Raw genomic sequence first — 23,239 nt, 5'->3', positions numbered from 1 at the left:
GCTTTAAACTAGGTTTGGGCTAGATAAGCTTATGTATCTTTTTCTCCATATAGAAAACAAATACCCTGTGCACCAGTAATTAGCATGTGGGGAAAAACCTAGATTAGAAGCTTTTCCCTAATTTTGTATTGCCTCTATAGAGATAATTGGCTCTGTTTGGAGGAACAATTGGTCATTTAGGCCTCACTTGTGGTCTGGAAGATGAAGTTTTATTACCTCAGTGAAAATCAAGCATAAAAGCTTGATCTCCCACAGGATACCTAAACCAATTACTGATGGTTCATCTGATTGATGCCTTTCTCTGGCATGTTCCTTATTTTCTATGTATCATTTTTGTTCTTCTGTCATCCAGGCTGGGCCCATGTTGTCTGTGCTCTGTATATTCCTGAGGTGCAGTTTGCAAACGTTCTCACCATGGAGCCTATTGTCCTCCAGTACGTGCCCCATGACCGCTTCAACAAGGTAAAAGAGAGATCTACCACAACCTACCCAACCCGCTTCTATTTTAAATTCTTAAGGCCAGTCCACACATTAAATTAAATACTATAGCATACAGTTTCCCTGGTGTTTGTTTACATTACTGTTTTTTTAAAAAAGTGTAGGGTCCCAATCCTGTGTAGATAAAAGTGAGTAAAGATTTCAACCCTTATGGTGTCAGCTTATGGTGACCATATGGAAAACATCCATGGATTTTCTGGGTCATAGGACAAACTTGGTTTCTCATTGCTTCCTTCTGGGTTGTTTTTACAACTTCTCAGTCTACCAAAATACAAGTCTGATATTCTCTGGTAGTCGATTCTAGCACTTACCAGGCCCAACTCTACTTAGCTTCCAAACCCAGACAAGATTGGCCAGGTAATTTAATATAATTTTGTGCCTCTCCACCCTATTGCAAGTTTTTTTTTGTAAAGATGTTTTGTTTCTCTTTTACATTTTCATGAGGAGGGAGGAAGAACAAATTTGAAAAGTAGAGGTGGAAGGCTTAAGTCTTCCCCATCCACACACAGAGGTATCATCAAGATTGCATTCCCATGTGAGTAATGTATCAAACACACACACACACACACACACAGAGGCAGCTGCATCTTGTTTACAGAATTATGGAGTTGGAAGGGACCACCAAGATCCCACCCTCTTCATTGTGCAAGAAAACCAATTAAATCATCCTTGCGTAGTGACTATCCAGTCTCTTAAAAATCTCCAGAGATGCAGAACCACTACCTCTGTAGATAGACTGTTCCACTATAATACATATCTTACTATCAGGCAGTCGTATTATGTGGTATTGTCCTCAGGCTCTTTCCAGAGATCACTGTCCTATCTTGAATGGCTATGAATTCTATAATCCCAATATCTGAAGGGCACCAGACTATTCTATGCTGTTATAAGTTATTATATATTGGCAAACCAGTGCCATCCATAAAACTGCATTTTGGGGTCTCTACCCAGAGGCACGTGCAGATGAAGTTATATTGTTTTTGTTGCAGACTTGTTATATCTGTGAAGAACAGGGCAGGGAGAGCAAAGCGGCTTCTGGAGCCTGCATGACTTGCAATCGTCATGGCTGTCGGCAAGCCTTCCATGTTACCTGGTGAGTCCATAACTGTATGTTTCAAAATCAGTTTCTGTTCCCCAACCTATCAATTTCTTCCATCACTTTTATGAATCTGTGAAATACTGTTAGCTAGTGAGAATGAAGAACTCCGCTGATTGGTTGAAGCTTCCTTCTGGATCCTGAAAGTTTGACGGATGTTTTCCTTCTGGTTTATTTTCCCTCTTTAGTGATATATCTTAAGACAGTGTTGTCCAAACTTGGCCACTTTAAGATGAGTGGACTTCAACTCCAGAATTCCCCAGCCAGCCATGGGAGTTGAAGTCCATTCATCTTAAAGTGGCCAAGTTTGGACAACACTGTCTTAAGAAGACTATTTCCAACGGAGGCAGGGATTGTACCCATTTTCTACCACCCTGCCCTCCCAACCTCCTGTTATTTACTCAATGAAAATCACAACTCTTCATTATCATTTCAAATCTGTATAGAGGGATGGCCATCACTTTGGGCATTTAATTTTCGGTCCGTTTCCTTATAAATAACATGTCCTTTGCCTTTGCACCAAAAATGAAACCAGAACTTTAGGTAATGTTTAAAAAAAAAAAAAGAACTTGGTGGGGGTGGGGATAGGAGAAGGGGTTACATTCCTGAGGGAGACATGGAAAGCAGAAGAATATTGAATGCTGCTCTACTGTTTTTCTACCGCACCGTGTTTCTTATCTACTTTTGTCCAAACTGTGGCATAAACACGACTGGGGAAAGTGACTAAGAAGGAGCCTTCTGGGAAAACAGTGGAAGGCAAAAGAAGAAATACATATCCTGCCCCTGCCTTCCATTTCTCTCTTTATAAATCTCCCCCCATTCTTGATGCTTTTTAGATGCTCCAGAGAGGCCTGGATTCCTGGCCCAAGTTCACTGACAGATTTCTTATTCAGTGAAGAAATAGACAGCAGGGCAAAAGAGGCCTGAATGAACAACAACCTTCTTCTGATAAAGGACAGGGGCCAACAGAAATATATATGACCCTTCCAGTTTTTTTACTTTTTTTTTTTAATAGAAAAAATGGGTTAGCTCCACTCCACAGATCAGACACTTAGGTCTGAGCATTTAAAAATCGAATCTTCTTCTCTTTGCCATATCCTTTTTTTTTTGTATCAACAACAGCGAGGAAAAAGACAGACAATAGACCAATGATTAACTGTTAATAAAATAAATCTCCTTATCACTAATTAATATACTCCTGTTAAAATATTAGGGTATACTCCACCAATATGTACTGTATGATGGCAGCTTGAGTAAATCTTGTCTCCTTTCTGATGTTATCAGCTGTTACACAAAATTTTGTATAATGTGCTCATGCAAAAAAGAAAGCAAGAGCAGTACGGTGGGTCTCAGATCTTCATTGACAAATCAGATCGTGGTTGGCAACCACCAAGAGTAGCAAGGAAATCTGTGTACTGTTTTTTAAGTGTTTGCTCTGTAACCATTTCAGGGCTGATGGCTCTGCTATTAGTGTGTTGGACAGGGGTGAGGAGGTGCGTGGAGTAAATTATTTCTCTTATTTATATAGCTTCTTTAAAAGATCAGAAAAGTTGAATTAGTGAGTTAGGGAGATCAAAACCTGGTTTGGCTGTGATGCCCAGGGCTCAGTTCATATCAATTCATTTCCATATTTCAGTGCTCAAATGGCTGGACTTTTGTGTGAAGAAGAAGTCTTGGAAGTTGATAATGTGAAATACTGTGGCTATTGCAAGTACCATTTCAATAAAATGGTGAGTTATTACCTCCTTGTTATAACCATAAAATAAAATTGAGATGTTTCCCAAGGTTTAATGGAAGCTACGGATATAAACCTGGGGATTTTTGCATGTGCTTTATTCCTGGGATATGGTCCTTTCCCATAAACCACCGGTCTTTAAGTTCAGCAGCTTAAATCACAGAAAGTGCCAAAGCACCCAATTCAAAACTCGATTTCAACAAAGGAGACCAAGGAGGCTGCAAATGTAGGAGGAGACATTGTCAGTGAGTATGAGGGAAAGATTACAGTTATTAAAACAGATATGTACAACTTCTTGCAAGCCAAAGGCTCCCCTTGGCTTTTGAGAGGCATCTTGGAGGCTGCACTGCAAAGAAGTACGGTAGTGCAGGACAAAGAAGTGTGCCAAGAGAACAAGAATTATTTAGTCATTTAATTTATAAGTACATGAAATACAACTGATATGATTATAGCCCATATACTGAATCATGTTGACATTCTGTTGCATTAAAAGCTACAGTTCTCTGGCAATTTTTGTGTAAGTTCCGGGGGATAAGTCCAAAGCTGTTGGAGATGGTGTATGGTACAGGATCTAGAGTTGTACATTTGTACTAGAACATTTTAACTGAGATAAAATCCTAAATGCCATTGACTCTACTGAAAGCAAAACCATTGATTTTAGCAAGACGATAGCAGTTTGAGGGAGGCTTTCCTTCTAGTGACTGTAAATACACATTCCTTTTGCTGATAGGTTTTTAGTTTTGGTTTAGTAACTTGCTGTACCTGAAGTATCAGATAAAACACTTATTTTTTTTAAAAAAATCTTCACTTACATGAAGGAATTTTCATCTTTCTGCAGCATTAATGCCTACTTCTTCCATCGAGCCCCATCTATTTAGATTAAGTGAGAATGTCATCTTAACCCAGGCAATAATATTACCTAATTTTAAAAAAAGGAATAGAATGCTGTCTCTTAGATTTTTTTGCAAATTATTTGTAGATCTTTTGTCTTCTGCACATTTGCAACCACTAACATTATTTTTCCCAAATGTTAAAACTATTTCTTGTTTAGGCAAAATTAGCCAACGTGGAGGAATATTAATTCATGTTTTTTCTGTAATATCAGTCAGCTTCCCTAGGCATTTTATTTTGATGTTTTTTCTTTTCCTATAGTTTTCAATATTTTCAATAGCACAACTTAACTGAAGATTTCCCAGAAAGTAGGGGCCAAATGGTACAGCCATATTAGTTTACTTGTATCTGCCCATGTTCATGAATAAAATAAGCATTGCATCAGCAAAATTACATAAGAATAGCATATTAAAATTAAAATAGCATATTAATAAGAAGAAATTAAATCCCTGCTTAGTAACACCAACTTCTGTCAAGTGAAGCCTTAGTTGAACCCTTTCATGCTGAGATTTCCAAGTTTCTTAAAAATAGATTAAAACACTACCAAAAAGACATGAGAAGATAGGAAAGCAGAACTTCCCTCTCCCTAATATATGTTCCATCATTTTTCTTTTCTGGTTCATTCTTGTATATAAAGGAAGCCGGGATAAAAGTGGCCAAGTAGAACTCTACTTGCTCTGAAAATGGATTAATTTCTCTCAAGCATTTCAAGTGAACACCCTTGTTAAAGAAGATGATGATATTGGGTGTTGAGTGGTGTGCTAATGGGCCCAATTTACTTCCTTCCCCCCCAAAAATTGTCTTGCTCTGAAGTAAGCTTTCCCCACTTGTGAATTAGGACCTGATATTGTGTGTTTGCATAAGCAGAATTGTAGTATCTGCTTTGCTCTGGTATAGAAAGCTACATGTGTTGCCTATTCTAAATCTGTTCATGCCCAGGATATGCTGCTACTTCTTGGTTTCTCATGAAACTTCCAGAAGTGACAAGATAGGAGGGAGACCATGCAGCCCTCCATGAACATTTGTAAGGGGATTAGTCTGTCCACTACTTGAACTTTGTACTAAAAAACATAGTTGCTCTAACACACCACCGTTTGCAAGGAATGTCTCCAGTTTATTCTGTCTAGAGCCCAAAGAATTGTTTTGGAATTAAGCCTGAGTTCTCCATATGATGCCAGTGCCATGTCTATATCTAGAAAACTATCTAATTCCTATATCTAGAAAACTAATGTTTCAGGGAGAAAGTTAGGCTGGGTCTCATTGCCCCAATCTTGTGTAGAATATTCCATAACTGACCACAGGGGATTCCTCAGTTGTGGTGTAAATGTGGCTTTCTAGTGCACAGTACAAGTGAATTGAATGCTTGGATCAGAGAATGGCTTCTTGTGCCAAAGAGACGTCTCAGATTTTAGTTTTGTCTTGCATTCTGCACAGGCAGATGCTGAACTACCTTTAAAACAAATAAATGAGACATGTATATACAGCTGTAGATTTTATATCCTTCAGGTGGCATCTATAGCAGAATCGGTTAAGACAAATGCTAGGATGACTTTGGTTCTTTGGGTGGTACTCATACAATTGTATTAGGGAGAGACCAGTACTCAAGCGTAGCTGGGGAGAAGCTAGTCCATATCCGGAAATCAAGTTTGACTTCCAGATAAGAATGATGGAATAGCCCAAGTGTCCTCTCTAAAATGAAATACCCTGCCTTTCACTACTCATGATCAAGTACACTCCGTGGATATCATCTGAAGTAATGTTTTGGATCTTACCCTGAGATAATATTTTTTGGCATTTAGCATTATTTTTTTCATTGTTAATATTAACAAGTTGCATAGCTCTGAGCAAATTTGCTTTTACAGTTTTTTATCTCGTTTGTTTTCAGGACAGCCCAGGGAGGTAGGTAAGGCATAGCACTCCCAGGGGCATAACTGGGGTTTGATCTCAACCTTGGTGGATTAACTTTCCATGCCAGGGTGACAAAACCTAATGAACTTAATAACAAAGGGAAGAACAATGCTGATTTTGAGTAGGCTGCCTCTCCTGTTACCAGGACTTAAAAGAAAGGCCTTCACATCATCATATTAAATTACTGTCTCCGTAGGCCTGGCCATAGGCTCTATTGATACATATTCCTATTAGGGCACCTTCAAGATGGTTTGATTCCTGAGGCACATCCTTCAGGGGGAATGAATCCACATGGTACATCCCTGCCCCCACTCCCCCAGCTCTCTGATTACAGCCCTATCCATGGGGAGTTCTATCATGAAATAAACAGAAGCTAGATGTGAGCACTTACTCCTGTATTCTTGTGTAGACCCTACTTCTCACTGAGTTTTAAGAAGGTGAATGGCTACCTCAGCCTTCTCCAACCAGCATCTTCCATATGTGTGAATTATGACCCTATCCTTCCCAATCAGTACCAGCTAAGGTTGTGAGAGTTATAGTCCATCATGTCTGAAAAGCACCCAGCTTGGGAGGGCCAGATTACTAGATCATGTCCTTGAGGACAAACCTCTCTCTGATTCTCAGGATCTGTCTCTGGTGGTGTCCATTGCATGTTATCTCCTAATAGGTAACTTCCTAACTTGAATTCATGATTTTTTTACTAGGGAAGTGAAGACCAAGCTAGATAGCTCAATGATAAAGCAGAGGATCCCAGGTTCATTCCTGGCATCTCTATATAGATTTCTACCTGAAATTCTAGAGTGCTGTTCCCAATGACTGTTAATGGTACACTAGCATAATATAGTATACCACAGTATTAAGTATAGGACAGTACAGTATAGTTAGATGTGCCAATATAGAGCAATGTCCTACATTCCTAATTAGAATGTTCTTTAAAAATAATTATCATCCATAAGCAATTGCTTTGAAGTTTGGGATTAGGAAATGGCATTCCTGAAAAATGTGTTTAACAACTGTCCTTGCAAGTTGCATTCCTGTCCTAAATTATGGTTTTTCTCCAACATGATAAAAGACAACAATGGAAGCAGTGGTTTGATTGCTGATAAAATATGGGTGATTAACATTGGACAAGAGGGTGTAGAAAAAAAGAGTTAAATACTCCTTCTGAAAGCAACACTACTGATCTTCTAAGCAGCTACTTGGGTAACAGATTACTATTAAAACAACAACTACATCAGAGATCTGTGGTCTTGCATCTTACGTTGTTTGTCTTTGAGGCTGATAAAAAGGTGATGGCTTGCTATGAGTCATTTCTATTAAGCTTTTGGGCTGACCAGGGTTTTAAGCCAAATCTCATGGGCCAGCTTGGATCTTTCTTCTAAGACTAAGTCATGGCCCTGAAAATGAGCTCTGGCAGCTTGAAAAATCTCCAGCATGGAGCTTGCTTGGCATAAAATATTAGTGGAAACGTCTAGGAGGAAGAGGTTTTTGTGAATCATAAAACCAAACTGCTATAAGTAGTAGAATCCTATCAGTTCTTCCTATTTGCTTTTACTTATCTCTTCTGCTCCCATCTGATCCAACATCCTCTCCCTAATTCCCACTTGCCTCCAGAAGACATCGCGCCATTTTGGAGGTGGTTCTTTTACTGGAGGAAGGAGGAGTCGGTCAGCATCGCCTACACAAGAGAAGCATGTGTCTCATCATGAGAAACCAAAGAAGGTAAGAGAGAAGAAGACAAATGAAAAAGTAAAATACAAAGGGGACAGATCAAGGATTGAGAATAAGTGCACATATTATTAGATGGAATATGTATTTCAGGACTTAGCCTTTTTTATGCCAAAGCAGATTAAATCAATTAGGCAAACTTTATCAAAGTTTCTCTGTATTCTTTCTTTTCTTCCATACCTGTCAGAATTAGTATTGGTTGCATAATTCGACATCTGGAAAATATTATTTGCTAAAATAATTGGATACTTCCAAGTAAGAATAAGGACAACATTTGGGTTGATTTATACTACTTTTCACAAACTCAGTTCCACATTCAGTAACTAGCTAAGAGTAGAAGCTTTACAAACTCAGCAAGATTAGATAACTTCCTCTATTGCAGGCAAGAAGAAAGTTGTAGATATGCAGAAGATCCACCACAGAAATCCATCTGTGTCTGAATATCAGCATCAGCTCCAAAGTTTAAATCCAGGCTTTTTTCTTCCACTCTTATGAGTCCATGGGAAACGGAACCAGCCTTGTTAATTTCATGACTGTTTTTATTCTGTGTCTCTCAGTACCTCTGATCTACTTGAGAAGCCTAGTGAAATTAAGAAGCTTTATCATTTTCATCATCTTTTGCAAACTACCTACTATTGTAGATGCATGTAGAAGTTGTCAGTTTTATTGCTTTCAAAAATGGTGGTGCTAGGAGGAAAGATGGTCCTACCAGAGATGGGATGGTAGCACAGCTTTTTCCTGCCAATTATCCTCCAGAAATGTTGAAATTGAAACCTAGGAATTCCCAGCCAATATGGCCATTTGCCATGTTGTTAGAAATGTTAAGAGATGCAGCCCACATCTGGAAGGCACCAGTTAGAGGAAGCTGAAATAGTGCAACTGTCAGATTACATCTGAAAATATTTTGCTGCAATAGACAGCGGAAATTGGTTTTTGAAAAAACTTGAAGTAAATGGAACAGCATGGGAACACAGACATTTTGGATGAATGAATGAATAGAAATATCTTTTCTCTTTTTTTATGAAATCAGACCTAAAAAGGATTTAACTGAACACATCTACTGCAATATAAACTCTGTTGAATTCAGTGGGACCTACTTCTGGATGGAAGAAGTAGAAAAATTGGATGGAGAAAGAAATCTGGAATTGGACTTAATTTTCAACTTTATAACTAGTTCTCTGGGCTTGTAAAAGGAATGCATTCCCAGGTATTCTGCCTTCTTATCTGTACTGAATGAATAAGGGCCAAATGTTGCTGCTTTTGCTGTACAACAATTTGTACAGATAAAAAAAATCCATCTGTAATATCCTGGTTTGTCCTACATCTAGTATGGTGTGGGCAGATCATACTCAGAAGTAGAACAAAACTGAGAAGCTATTTTTAATGCTAGGACTTGAAATTCAAGAAGAAATATTAAAGACAACCATATGCAAAGTGCCTTCGTAATAGCATCTGCTCTCCCCACTGCCACCACCCACTCCCTCCCAAAAAAAGTCTGGAATTAAAGTTTCCAAGTAAGTGGATATGCCTTACTGGCGTGACTTAAACTCCAGTGTCTTTTTGTAAAATTAATATCTATCTGGAACAATAGTAGGATCAGCTTCCATGCCTTTGCAACAAAGATTGGGGGTTCATATTTAATCCTGTCAAGATGCTTAATTCATTTTAGAAGTCAAACTCATATGTCCAAAAAACAGACTACACATGATTGTTGCCTGCAAAATGGTGGAAAGTTTTCTCTTCATTAGAAATTGTACTGTTTGCTGGTAGATAGCTTATCCAGTTTCCTTGTAACACAGGCTGGGGTATATTGGCTTTGGTGCTCTTCTAAAGTCATCTGCTGCCAGGGAAAGCAATGCAAACAGGAAAGGAGAAAGAGAGGCAAGAGGAAACTTGGCATAGTAAATGTGGTAATGGAACAAAGTGTTTTATATGACACAAAGCAAAAACAAAACAGAAGGATGAGTGGGATGGCAGGCGACTTGGAAAAAAACAGACAACACCAGATAAGCTATGGAAGGAAGAAGCTATATTTACACTAACTTAGATGGAACAAGAAGGAGAGTAAAAGCAATATCTTCATTTATTTTAATATGTTAGTGAGAGATAAAGGGTATTTGTTTTTTGTCCTTCCTGAACTGTCCCTTCTCCTGTCATCTCCTTACCTGAGAAATGGTGAGCAGGATTTGTTGATGCACAACAAGAAGGAGAAAAGGGCAGGGTGGACAGTTGGACTATAGAAGGAATCACTGGTATTTCATCTTCTGTTTCAAAAGAACATAGAAAAGTCTGTGTCTGATGTCCTGGTTGTATTCCCACAGCAACAATCCAGTTAAATGGGATGATATCAAGGCATCTCTTGGGTATCTGTAATAGTGCCTTATGGCTCTGAAAGGAACTGCTGTTGCTGTGTACCCTTGCACACACAAATATCCTTGACTGGATTCACCTTATAAACAATGGTTTACTAAAAACTACTATTGGTTGGGTTTGCAGAACACACTAAGACATACGTCATTATTTAGATGCCATGATGGCTGAGTTCACACAACACTGTAAAGCTAAACCAACAAATCACATTATGACTGAACCTAGTCATCACTCCCTTGGTGCTGGGAACTGAAATGTGGACTTTGGTTCCCAGAATTCTCAGCAAGCCATGCTGGCTGGGGAATTCTAGGGTACATGATAGGTGAACCTAGCCTTTGTGTCTTATCTGCAGCAACAATGCATCCTCTATTCAGGTACAGGTAGTCCTCACTTAACGACCATAATTTGGACCGGCAACTGCATGATTAAGCGATGCAGTCGTTAAGCAAGACATCACGTGACTGTGACAGACTTATGACCTCACTTCCGCTGTGGTCGTTAAGTGAGACATCACATGACCAACTTGCAATTTTACTGCTGGCTTCTCCATTGACTCCGCTTATCAGAAGCCAGCTGTAAAGAACACACATGGTGATCATGTGACGGTGGGGATGCTGCAACAATTGTAAGTGCAAGAACTGGTCATAAAGTTACTTTTTTCAGCACTGTCGTTACTTCAAATGATCGCTAAACAGGGCAGTCATTAAGCGAGGGCTACCTATACTAAATGGGATATCGCATTTGCAGACAACGTCCATCAAATGCAAATGTCATTTGTTTCCCTTTCCAATGGTGCCTGATCTGAATGAACAATTGATGAGCTGCTAAGCTGCCTTCTCTGCAAGTATAGAAAACAGCCCTTCTTCCAAAACAACACATGCATCAATCAAATTCCAAATTTCCCCCCTAACATTTTTTGGCAAGCCAAACAATTATAAAGAACATCTATGCTGAATCTAGTTCAACTTTCCATTCTGAGTAACTGATATTCAGGGCAATGTCATCTCTGATATAGGAAGTAAAATATAGTTTAGTTCTGACTAGCAGCATGCAGGATTTCATTTGGCTTAGCTAATAATTCATTTAAATTTCCTACTGCATTGCTTGTGCACTACTTGGCAGTAGTGGCTATGGCAATTATTGTAATTAGCTGGACCAGCTTCTATCAGTTTGAGAATAAAGAGGCTTTCAAGTAAATTCTTTAATCTGAAGAAAAACTGAAAGTACAAAAAGCTATTTCTGAAATCTGAAAGAGCAAACAGAAATAGGCCCATCTTTTTAAAATGTTTTTTAGATTTTAACTTCTTTTCTTTCTGCAATATCAGACAGAATCAAAGTAGCTAAAATTTTCAGTATTGTGGCTTTCCTTGCTATATCCTAAGAACACACCAGAGAGTTATTTTTTACATTTCACCCTAGTTTTCCCAGAATTAGTAAACCTCAGCAAAACAGAGTATATGAAGTTCACAATCTGCAGCTAGAAGCTCAGTGATTGAAGATATATACTTGACACCAGGTTAGCATATAAAGGGAGAAAGTTCCAAACTAGCTTTCTTCCTGAATTTCCAGTTGTTCAGAAAATTTTGTGCTAGGATTTTAATTTTAATAGCAGTTATTTTTTATGGTGGAATATTAAATTGCGTGAGCCATCTGAATTGGTTCAACTACTCACAAGTTTCCCGTTTCACTGAGATCACACTCTTGTACTTAGTGTTTGCGTGTGTGTGTTTTACCAAAAGCCGTATAGCTCTATAAGCGTATCATGATGTAGGCAGATAAACCTTGTAAGAAAGGCTAGCCCAAAACAACTTAGCCTATCGTTACACTTCAAGTAATTACCATTGAATTCAATCCTGATTATAGTATTGTGCTGTCTGTGAATTTTAGGACTGATTTCTGTCCACTCAAATTACCTATGTTAACATTCTAGGCCATTGTTTACTAAACATTTGATATTCAAGTGACCTTTATTCTTTAATTTATGAATGTCTTGATTGGAAGGATGCAAGCTGACAGCAAATAGTTTATTATGCAGTGATTAATATACGGATCACATAGTTCCTGATACAAAGATAGAGTCCGAGAATCTCCAGTCTTCATTAGAGGCTTAACTGGAAGAAGTTTTATAGTGGAAGAGGACAGACCAAAGTGGATCAAAAGGCTGACTCCTCTTTGATGGTTAAGGTTCTATCTTGCTGATGGAAACAGCGATGGAGATCTTTACTGATGCAATTATTTTACCAGCACACAACATTTAGGAAGTCATTAAAAGTCAAAGATTTCCAAACTTGGTCACCACTCTTATGCTACAAATTCAGTCCATTCCAGAACCCTTGACAGTTATAGACATACCAAAAACAATGTCTGGGTCCATGTATAATGCTAAACCAGAATTTGGATACTGAATAAATCACCATGGTGTGTTGGCTTGCAATTAACATAAAAACATAATGCTTTGCAGATCATGCACATGATGTCTTAGCATTGTGTGTAAAGTAGTCCATAGAGTCATATGCATCTTATTTCACAATATAAAATGTTATTCACAATAGCAAGTTAGCATACATTAACATAAGATAATCCTGCCATAGTGAAAAATTACTTAAATGTGGAAAATTTAAGATTCAAAGGCTGAAGTACTAGTAGGAATGCAGGAATATTGAAGTATTACAGTTTAAATAAATTGTTCATAATCTCTTAAAACAGTGTTAACTCCTTTTGCACTGAGACAGGGCGGCATAGAGTCTGGTTTTATGCCCCAACCAGCTACCTCTGTCCTAGTATTCAACATATTCCTGTTTTATTTACTTACTGAATTTGTACCCCATTTGTTTTGCTACTCAAAGCCTCTAAAAGTTAGGCTGGGGGGTGTGTGTGTGTGTTTGTACAGGCATACATGGGTCTATTAAAAAATATAGCTAAACCATTTTAGATGCATTATAAATGCATCGATAAAACAAACTGCATCCATACCACTGAGCAACTAGACCAGTTTATCCACCAAAGCCTTGCCTTAATAAAAATGTTTTTATTTGCCAGTAGAGAGAAGGAGTTCCATTCTGTGGCCTGGGAGCAGGCACAGACTTCCATTCTGTGGCCTGGGAGCAGGCACAGAAGAATATTCACACCAAATGTGCTTAGTAAAAAAACTAAGCAGCCCCTCCTGTGGGTCTTAAAAGCCAGGCAGAATCCAAAGGAAGAGCCTTGTCCTTCAAATAGCAAGTTAAAGCTGATTACCCATCCTTTGTATTGCATTACGGTTGGATCCAGTAGCTCAGTTAGCCACACTTTGGCCTCACTGAAACCAATGCAAAACGTCAGCTATGAGTAACTTAATTTTTATTCATTTTGTAGAGACCTTAGCATAAATAAGTTAAACCAGTGGGTCCAATGCATAGGGTATGACTGTCCATTCTGAGCCAAATTATTGATGTAGCATCCTGAACAAGAAAATAACCTCTAAGTTTGGAAAATCTTTGTTCAGGTATCATCTTCATAGTGAACTCCTGGTTGGTCTAAGGGAAGCCTCGCTTTCCTAGACTTAAAACACGTAGGGTTGTTGTAAGGTTTACAAGAAGTCCAAGGCATTTTTCTTTAGCTGCATGTATCTGGGCTGAGATGGCCTGATTTGTTGGGATATGCCTGAGCAAAATTGAAAGTTTCATTTCAGATAGTGAGGTGGAGGGTTAAAAATAGAAGAGACATTTTTGTACACGCCAAGAGCTCCTACCATCCTTGACATTATTATTGTGTTCCACAGCAATATTCCAGCATTGAATCATGGTTAAAATTCTGCCCTGCATGTGATTCAGAGGTGCTCGCTTCTTCCGCCTTTGCCCCCCTCTTTACGCACCCCCCATGTTTTTCTGGCTGTGCTATCATGTTTCACCAAGGCTGAGGGTGAGTGAGCTGGCATTTCGCAGTGTTTCTCAACCTTAGCAACTTTAAGATAAGTGGACTTCAACTCCCAGAACTCCCCAGCCAGCCATGCTGGCTGGGGAATTATGGGAGTTGAAGTCCACTCATGTTAAAGTTGCTAAGGTTGAGAAACACTGTTGAAAGACTTGCCCTTGTTTTACAGAAGAGGAAGTACAGCCGTCAGGCAGGGCACACAGACATATCAGAGTGCCCCAGTGCTATCTGCTTTTCCTTCAGTGCCCAGACTTGCAGGAAGATTCGGGGGTGGGGTAAGCTGGGAGGATCTAGTGGGTAAGCCCTCACTGGCATCTGAAGAGCTCCTATTTCACTCACCCTGACGTTGGAGATCTACAAGTTAGTCTGTGCAACGTGGGCACCGCCTTCCTTTGCTCGCCAGATGAGACTCTCTTTCCCCCGTTCCCTTCCTCCTCCCCTTCTCGTCTTTACTTTTTTTTCTTCTCATTGAACTATCCGCCTTTTTCTGTGCTTGCTCCAAAGCCATCCCAACCCCCAGCTGCTTGAAACTCCCAGCACTGAGTGTTAAAAAAACAGAGACTTTCTTCTTGTTGGTGAACTTTGGGCAGTGAGATGAACTTGGCAACCCCAATGCAATTTGCAAATCCGGGCATACCCAGGGCAATTTCTGCTGCAAAGGAGTGTGAAGCGTCGGGAAGGTAGGGGTGGCCTTCTATTTTGAGGCACTAATCATGGCAGCACCCCTTCCTCCTCTCAGACTTTCTAACTAATGACAGTATGCATGGTGGGGGAGGGAAGTTTAGCAAAAACAGACAGATACAGAAACAAGTTTGTCTGGGTACCTGGGTGTCTGCACGTATACCGAGGGGAAGTGAAAATAGGTACTGGAGAGCCAAAAGGGAAAACATGTGGGGTGGGGGAATACTGATGGGTATATCAGAATGGCTGAGTGTATTTTCAGTTTGATTCTAAGATACTACCACTAACATCTAAAGAGACACGTCCGTGAGTGCTTTTGTACCTCCAGTGAAGAAATCCAAACTTTAAGCGTGTCTGTATGTGATTCTTAGTTTGCATGACTTCACCTTTCATGCTCTATTTCATTTAAGGAGAATGTAATACTGGCAAGAAGTTTGTAGATGTGGGCAGGAAGCAAGCTATGCAATAGGAAACAAGCCACAGACATTTATACAATTTCAAAAAAGATGTCTTTTTTCTTTAAAAACCATGAAAATTTCACTGCTGTGATGTCATACCAGCCTTCAGGTTTCATGTCCTCATGATATATAGTAGTCATATCCTTAATGTTACCCTCCCACCATTTCCTAGCCTCTGATAGGCCAAGTCCCTAGAAAGCTAGTTCATACATTACATTTCTTTGCTATATCTATGATAATTGATCTATATTAAGCTAGGAAATTAAAACTGTATCTGTTTAAAAGGACATTAGTACCAATGTTGATGTGTGCATTTTAAATCTAAGCTTAAAACACAAAAGTAGCAAAAAGACAATGACAGCCAGGATATTTTATGTTAATATGAATTATAAATAGTGGAAATTAACATAAATGGCAGGTAAACCAAAAAAAATTTTTTTGTTGTTGGTATAAACAAATCTAATTTGGCGTTGCGGGTTTTTGAATACTTACTGGGACTAAGGTCTACTGAACTGAGTAACAATTCTGTGCATATGTTTGAACTGTGTATGTGTCACCTGGAAATACCTGGGAGTAGATGTGTGACTGTATTGTTTATAAAATTACAGTGTTCTTTTCCCCTTTTTCAATTTGTCTTGGATTCAAGGATTTTCTGTGGAGCCACTGCACCTTCTTGGCGCCTGACAGACTTTTTGCCCTACGTGGCTTTGATTGTTGTTTGTTTTAGATTCTTTTGATTTAAAATATGGGAGACTAGCATTCTGCAAAGGAAATGCAAGGTCTCCAACCTACGTGTATTTCCTAGATTTCTCTAGTCATTTGCACATAGGCATTCTTAATAAATAAAAATAGTAGGTGGCTGCCACCCCTGTGCTTTGTTTTGAAATGTGTCCATGTGCCCAGAGTGAAAATAGAAACCAAAATAAGTTGGGTAACAGGAGCTATCATGGGAGGTTAGAGGAAGACACCTCAACAGCTTGCGTTCTGGTAAATGGATGTTTGTGACCATTTTGTGGGGGCCCACAACTTGTTCTCAAAATATCAGATTTTACGTCTAATGCAAATTTCATTACCTCAGGGTAAGTTTTCAAAAGTAGGTCCATGTAGAGTAGACAAAGAGGTGATATACTGTAGGTCACTGTAGCCAAGGCCACCTCCTCCAGGAAAGGGCACAATTGGCATAAAACTAAGCTGGGCAAAAGCCCTTTTAGCCATGACTCCCATCAAACTGTCCAGCAGTAGCTGTGAGTCTAAGATGACCTCCAAGTCATGGACTTTCTCCTTCACTGGCAATGTGACCCCATCAAGAGACCCCACTGGAGCAGAGAAAGAGCCAGATAGTTTCTAGATAAACAGTCAGTCAGTCTTGCTGGGATTCAACTTCAGCATTTTTTCCTGTACAGATGCTTACAGCCCCCAGGCATTGGGTCAGGACTTCCACCACATCACTGTTCTGTCCCAGGGTGGAGATATATATCATCTCAAACCAACATATGACTGCTTCTGTCAGCTTCATTTAAATGTTAAATAGCAGAGAAGAGAGAGAGAAGAACGCTATAGCACCCTGCATTGGAGCAGCGTTAGATCAGCCAATCTCTCCTCCTTCTCCATCATCCATTCAGGAAAGAGCAAAACCATTGTAAAACAGTGCCCAAACTCCCTACTCCTGCAGGCAACCCAGAAGGATAACATGATGGATAGTATTGAATGCTGCTGGGAAATCCAAGAGGATCAAGAAGGATGGATTCCCTCTTTCAAGTCATCTACCAGTGCAACCAACATAGTTGCCATCCCATTCCCAGCCTTGCGCCGTGACTGAAAGGGAGCCAGTACTCCTTTGCTCGATAGACTCTTTCTCAGCACAGGGCTTTAACGTCATCTGCTCCCTGCTCCTTCATGTGCAGCCTGGGTTCTCCTACCAAGCATTTCCCAAAAATAAAAATTGCCAATGAATCATCAAGGAATAAGCAGAATTATTATAGGAATTGAAATCTATGGCACCTAATCCTTCTTTTAACTATAGCTCAGTCAGAAGGAAGACCAAAAGCCTTGAACATGGGGAAAATATAAAAAATGGTTGCTGATCCCCAATAAAAAAAAAATGGCTAGCTCACAAATTTAATTTGTCTAAACCATCATTTGGAAGTAGCTTAAGACTTACAAGGAGAACCAGCCCCTTCGCACAGACTGGCATGGGCAAGCATCTTTATCAAGTCGTTTAACCAATTCATTTGCTACATCTTCAGCAGGTTTGGGCGTATTGTCCGATTTTTTCAGATTGCACTGCACGAAGGGGATTTTTGGTATAATTTAATTAATTAAGATTTTTAAAAAGTCACATCTCTAGTCCCTCAGGCAACAAAGAGATGTGAGCAGTGGTCTCTTGCTCATCTTTTTTGAACCTAACGTGGCTTTGGATTTTCTGACAATAAGTCAGAGTTCGCTGGGAACTGGAAGGGGGGGTGTTTTTTGGCAGATGCTCTAGAGGAGGAGACAGGACTGTTGTCCAAGGGTAATGGAGAAAAACTATTTTTGAAATACACACTCTTCTGCCTGTATCACCTTTCCCTTACTTCTTCCTTTCTCACCTGTTGCTGGAAAAGGCAAAACCTTATCTGTGTTTTTGATCTTCCTTTTACAGAGTCGAAAAGACAAAGAAAGGCCTAAACAGAAGCACAAGAAGCATTCAGAATCCCCCACCAATCTCACACTGTCTTCCACACCCATAGTCACCGAGAAGGTAATGAGAAATGCATGTAAAATGTTTGCAACAGAGGTCTGGGGGTTTTTTTTAACAGTGACAGCCCGTCTGTGTCTACTCCACACTTTGCCCAATCACATTCATAATTGATGTTTGATGCACATTCAGCTTTCCAAAAAATTCAGGTTTTTTTGTTTGTTTAAAATGGACCATGTTTCATGGCTCTGAAGATGAACTTATAAATGATGAAATCTGGAAGTGAGCCCTAATCACTCACCTCATTATACTGCATATAATGTTAATGTTCCCCATAGCTATTAAAAATACAGTGCAGCAAGTAAACACATGTTGAATTTTTTACTTGATTTTCCACGTTGCAGAATTCACCCTTCTTTTAGACTCAAATTTAAGTGCAGAATGAGAATTTTATACACAGCCTACTTGAGAGCTCCCCTAAGAGTAGAAGAAAAGAAGGATAAGAGAGGGGAGAGGAAAAAACATAAGGAAACAGAGTCTTGTCCTACACCAATTTGTTTCAGGTTCTAATTGTTTACATTTTCTCCACCCTCCACTTCCTCACTGCTTGGTAAAAGCCAAGTCACGGGAATTCCATTTTGCAGCTGTTGGCTGCTAATGACACCATCACTAAGCTGAGCCCTCCGGTGATTGTAGAAGCAAGTCCTAACTCATTCTTGAAGCGCATGTTCCAGTTCAAGCCTCCTATAGCATTTATAACTTAATAGCAGAGCTTTGCTTTCTCTCTGTCTTTCTGCAGTCCACTTGTAAACCAGGAAGGAAAAGCAGGCTTTGTTTGCTAGAACCAGACCTCAGATTACTTACCTGTATCAGCAGTGGCCATTATCAGGCAAAACAGAGACATGCAAAGGCTTTAGGAGAAATTGTATTTCTAGATCTTTTTTTTTCAAGGCTCTGGCAAGAGATTTTCTGTGGAAACTCATCTTTCAGACTATCTTCCTTGTCCTGCCATTCTGGTGTTTAATCCAATCCAAGACAGCTGGATGCTTGCACACAGAGATTTTTGCCCTAAAGCATAATGTGGAACTAATACATTATTGGACTTTTAGGCTGGAAATGGGTAATAGATTTGAAAAGAATAGAAGGTGGCTCTGAGAGGTATTGCTTTCTATTATCAGTGAACAGGAGTCTCTTTTGTCCTATTATCACCTTAGGCCAAATGAGTTTTGCAGGGTTTTGAAGTAATACAGACTCCAAATAACCTGTTTACAGGAGGTGTCTATGCTACAAGCAACAATCCCTCTCAAACTATCTAGTTGTATCTCCAGGCTTAAGCTTGCATACTCATTTTGACTTGAAAACAGTAGCATCTGTACCAAACTGCCATGATTTTGAAATGACAAGACATACGTGATGACATCACCCAAATGCCATAATTCTATACTTGCATCCGTTGTCTGATACAAGTACACAAGTCACTGTATTTGCATGATCACATCACACAGATTCATTGTTTGCCCTCTTCGATGGAAACCCTTGCTTGGAAATGCTTGTTTGGTTCTAGGAAGTGCTGCGTCAAAGACCACTTCAACAGTTGGTTGTTTCCATGCATGCATACTTTACAACAAGGTTTTACCTGGTATTTTAGATTATAGGAGATGGTTTGTTTCCAAAGGGTTAATTTGCCATCCTGATTTGGGTTGAAAGGGCTGACTCTCGTGCTGCTGATTTGGAACAAAATGCTTATAATATTATGAGAATTGTGGTCCTTGGGGTTCTCTGAGCTTGGTTGTTTTCTTGCAAACGTTTCACTGCACTGAACGTGCACTGAAGATGTTATCTAGCCGGGTAATGAAACGTTTGCAAGAAAACAACCAAACTCAGAGAACCCCAAGGACTCCACAGTTCAACCCTGAGCTACACATATTTGCTTCTATTATGAGAATGCATACAGTTTGAAAACAGAAGATGCTCTAGAGCAAATCTACTCTAACCAAAGCATACTTTTTAAAAAATTGATAGCAAAGCTGATGTAGTGGTACCAGATTTTAGGTCCCACAGTGATATACTTGGGACATTTTAGCTGACACTGTGTATTGCATTGCTTACTTCAAAATGTGGTGAGCAATCCTTCCTACATTCAAGGCTTCTTCTGATCTTTTATCCCCAAACCCTGCTACAAGAACTCTGAATAACATCCAGTGGCGCCCTGAGGTATTTACTTGGTGTTTCAGTCAGATAAAAAGCAAGATATTCTTGCCCTACAGCAAAGGGTTATTTTTAAATTCCTTGCAACACAGGTTTATAATGGATCTTTAAAAAGCAGTGGTCAGGCTTTAAGAAGAAAATGTAGGATATTTGCCAAATAAAGCAAGATAATCAGTGAGAAACAAGAGAACACGATGTATGAAGCTGGCAGATTGTTCTCTCCTTTCATTTGATGAACCATCATACTAGATGTCTCTGCGCAAGACAAATCCTCCTGCAGATCTGTACTTTTTCCTGGTTTTTAGTTCTGAATAGAACTGCTAATAGAGGATTTCTCTCTTTTTGTATTTGCTGGTGGACACATTTGGAATTTTGAGAGCATCCTATAGATAAGATGCCTATCATGGAGGGATGAATTTATGAAATGGCTGTTATGCATACCTAGCCATAAAATGAAAACATGAGATGGAGCATGGAGTCTGGAAACTGTACAAGGGAGGACTTAGCTGAATTAATAATACCAGAGATCATTATCCCTCTGATCCTCAAATGCTAATCTCATGTCTGTTGCCTGGTATAAAGCTCCAGATTTTGCTGCTGTCCCTCAGCTGAAGCAGCCCATTGCTGAGAAAAGCTATGAAACCAGCATTCCCCATGGTGGTGACCTCCAGATGTATTGGACCACAACTCTTATCCCTGGCTAGCATGTTGTCAACCCTTTGAGGTAGGCCAGACTAGGAAACTGACCCTACAAGTTTGACTGGAACTATATTTATTGATATAGGCTATAGCAACGATGGTGAATCTATGACATGCGTGTCAAAGGTGACACACCACAACGTTTTGGGTGACACGCCAGCATTAACACCCAACAACAACTATTTTTCCTGTTTGAGTTACCAAAGAAACTGAGTTGTTTTATTCGTATTTCATTTTTGTAATTATTTGACATTTCTTTATATAATACATAGCACCACACATGATTGGATTGGATTTTTTAAAAAATAAATGAATATATAAAGAATTGTTTCTGTTTTGTTCGGGGAGGGGGTGACACGCCAGCAGAGTCAAGTTAGGCATTTTCCAAATTTTTGACACACCGAGCCCAAAAGGTTTGCCATCACTGGGCTATAGCAACAGTATCTTGAAAGCCTATGTTTTCTCTTCCCTCCCTCTTATAACCCATGGAATTAGGGCAGAACCAGTCTGAGTTTCTTCCTAATGTTTTTGTTTCATTGTTTGTTTCCCAGGCTTAAAGCATATTTGTATATGCATCGTTGTAACTGACTCTGCATTGTTGCTCCAAGGCCATCTCTCTGGCTCTCTCTATATATGATAGGGAGAATTCTTGTTCCACACATTTGGAGGGTGCTAGATTCACTCATTCCCATTAGATTCTTCTTCTGGGCTTCCCAGATTTCCTGCTGGCTTCCCACACAGTTTCAGAAATGTGTTGCCTCCCAAGCCATAGAAAGATGGATCCGGCTAGCCCGTTGATCTAAAAGATAGGGACTGATTTACTTACAGAAGGAATTCCTCAATTTTTGGCCATTTGGCTGATTTAGAGGGTAGTTGCAGTCCGGGACTGGCTCCATGGCATTTCTTCCTTTTGCCCGTTCTACCAGAGAGTTTATTTCACACAGCCTATAATTTCTTCTCCTTCCCTTTCTGCCTTCTCTGCTGCCTTTCTGTGATTTTTCTTCCAACCAGCAAGCTAGCAGTTGTTTGAATAGTTAGTACAACCTTCTGTGTTATCGTATAAAAAGCAATTAATGAGCAAAAGCAGGGAGCACATATAGATTGAACTTAATCAATGGCCATCTTGTTCCCTCAGCCTGTTGATTTAGACACCTTACAGTGAGGTTTATGTACAATGACCATATTTTCTTGGAAAAAATTAACGGACAAACCTGAAAAAGAGGCAAATCTGAAAGAAGTTAATAAGGATTAAAAAAATTATTTATGTTTATAACTTTGCTTTACATAGGAAAATTCAAGAGTAAAACCAAGAAAAACTCTATAAAAACACATATTCTGATAAAAGATCTAAAATCAAACAATATATGTAAATTTATTTTAAAAAGACAATTCAATTTCCATATTTTTCTCATGAAGGTGAAAGGCTGTGCATTAAATGGTACCATTTGTACAGTAAAAGTTAAATGACCAAAATAAAGGACAAAAGTGAGTTTTTGAAAAATAAATCTAAAGGACAGCTTTCTAAAATAAAGGACTATCCTTTATAATAAAGGACATATGGTCACTGTCAGTTTATGGGCTCCCTTATCTGGGTCAGCAGCAAAGTTTCTGCTGGAAGCTGTATGCTAACATTTCCTGCAGAATCTTGGGTTCTGGTTCTCAAAGCCTCATCTCTGTTTGTGTAACACTTGAAGCACACGCACACACACAACACACAAGCTGGAATGTTGTCAGTGGAGCCCACTCACTCTCACTTATTGTAAGCATAAACCATTCTGCCTCAGGAACCCTGCGACTACTCTTGTTTGAATAATTCCTGGGAAACTGCTATCTGCCTTAGTTAAACCAGCTTAAATTAATTGGATTTAAACCAATCTGATTGGGGATTTTTGCCAGTTGGTTTAATTTAATTCTGTTGCCAGGGTGTTTGTCCAAAAGAGGCCTAGTCACTTGTTCTATTTTTCTTCTCCACTTGAAAAAGCACTTGATGGGCATGAATTAAAATTGTACTTTTATAGAGATTAAGTGGATAGCTATATCAATAGGTGTCAACATATGTAGTAATACCGCAACAATTGTTATGGATTAGGCTTGGTAACATTTTCTAGTTTAAAGTAATCATAAATTATAAATAATCTGGGAATAATTTTTTCACAGATTTTATTTGTGAAGACTGCTGGCACAAATAGCATTGCAGGCAATTTATTAGATCCAATAGAAGAGAATATATGTAGCTCAGGGTTGAACTGTGGAGTCTGGTGCTCTCTGAGCTTGGTTGCTTTCTTGCAGACATTTCATTCCCATTCATGGATAGTGAAACGTCTGCAAGCAAACAGCCGAGCTCAGAGAGCACCAAGGACTGCACAATTGATTATATA

At 39.3% G+C, this 23,239-nt stretch overlaps 1 protein-coding gene across 4 annotated transcripts in view; it reads left to right on the top strand.

The window, feature by feature from the left end:
* Nucleotides 1-23,239, top strand: part of MLLT6 (MLLT6, PHD finger containing) — a 96,065-nt gene that overhangs the window by 24,964 nt on the left and 47,862 nt on the right. For 3 of the 4 annotated variants that reach the window (XM_015887514.3, XM_025164565.2, XM_025164567.2), the window contains exons 4-8: nucleotides 353-462; nucleotides 1,488-1,591; nucleotides 3,231-3,324; nucleotides 7,743-7,850; nucleotides 17,919-18,017. In XM_015887514.3, coding sequence (XP_015743000.2) covers nucleotides 353-462; nucleotides 1,488-1,591; nucleotides 3,231-3,324; nucleotides 7,743-7,850; nucleotides 17,919-18,017 — 515 coding nt within the window. The remainder of the gene's footprint in view (nucleotides 1-352; nucleotides 463-1,487; nucleotides 1,592-3,230; nucleotides 3,325-7,742; nucleotides 7,851-17,918; nucleotides 18,018-23,239) is intronic. The other variant, XM_025164566.2, reaches the window with a different exon arrangement.

The sequence above is a fragment of the Python bivittatus genome, unplaced genomic scaffold (genome assembly GCF_059951505.1).
Source record: "Python bivittatus isolate LINGU-HERP-01145 unplaced genomic scaffold, Pbiv_v1 ctg000410_np1212, whole genome shotgun sequence".
NCBI lineage: Eukaryota > Metazoa > Chordata > Lepidosauria > Squamata > Pythonidae > Python > Python bivittatus.
This window is presented reverse-complemented; position numbering and strand designations above follow the sequence as displayed.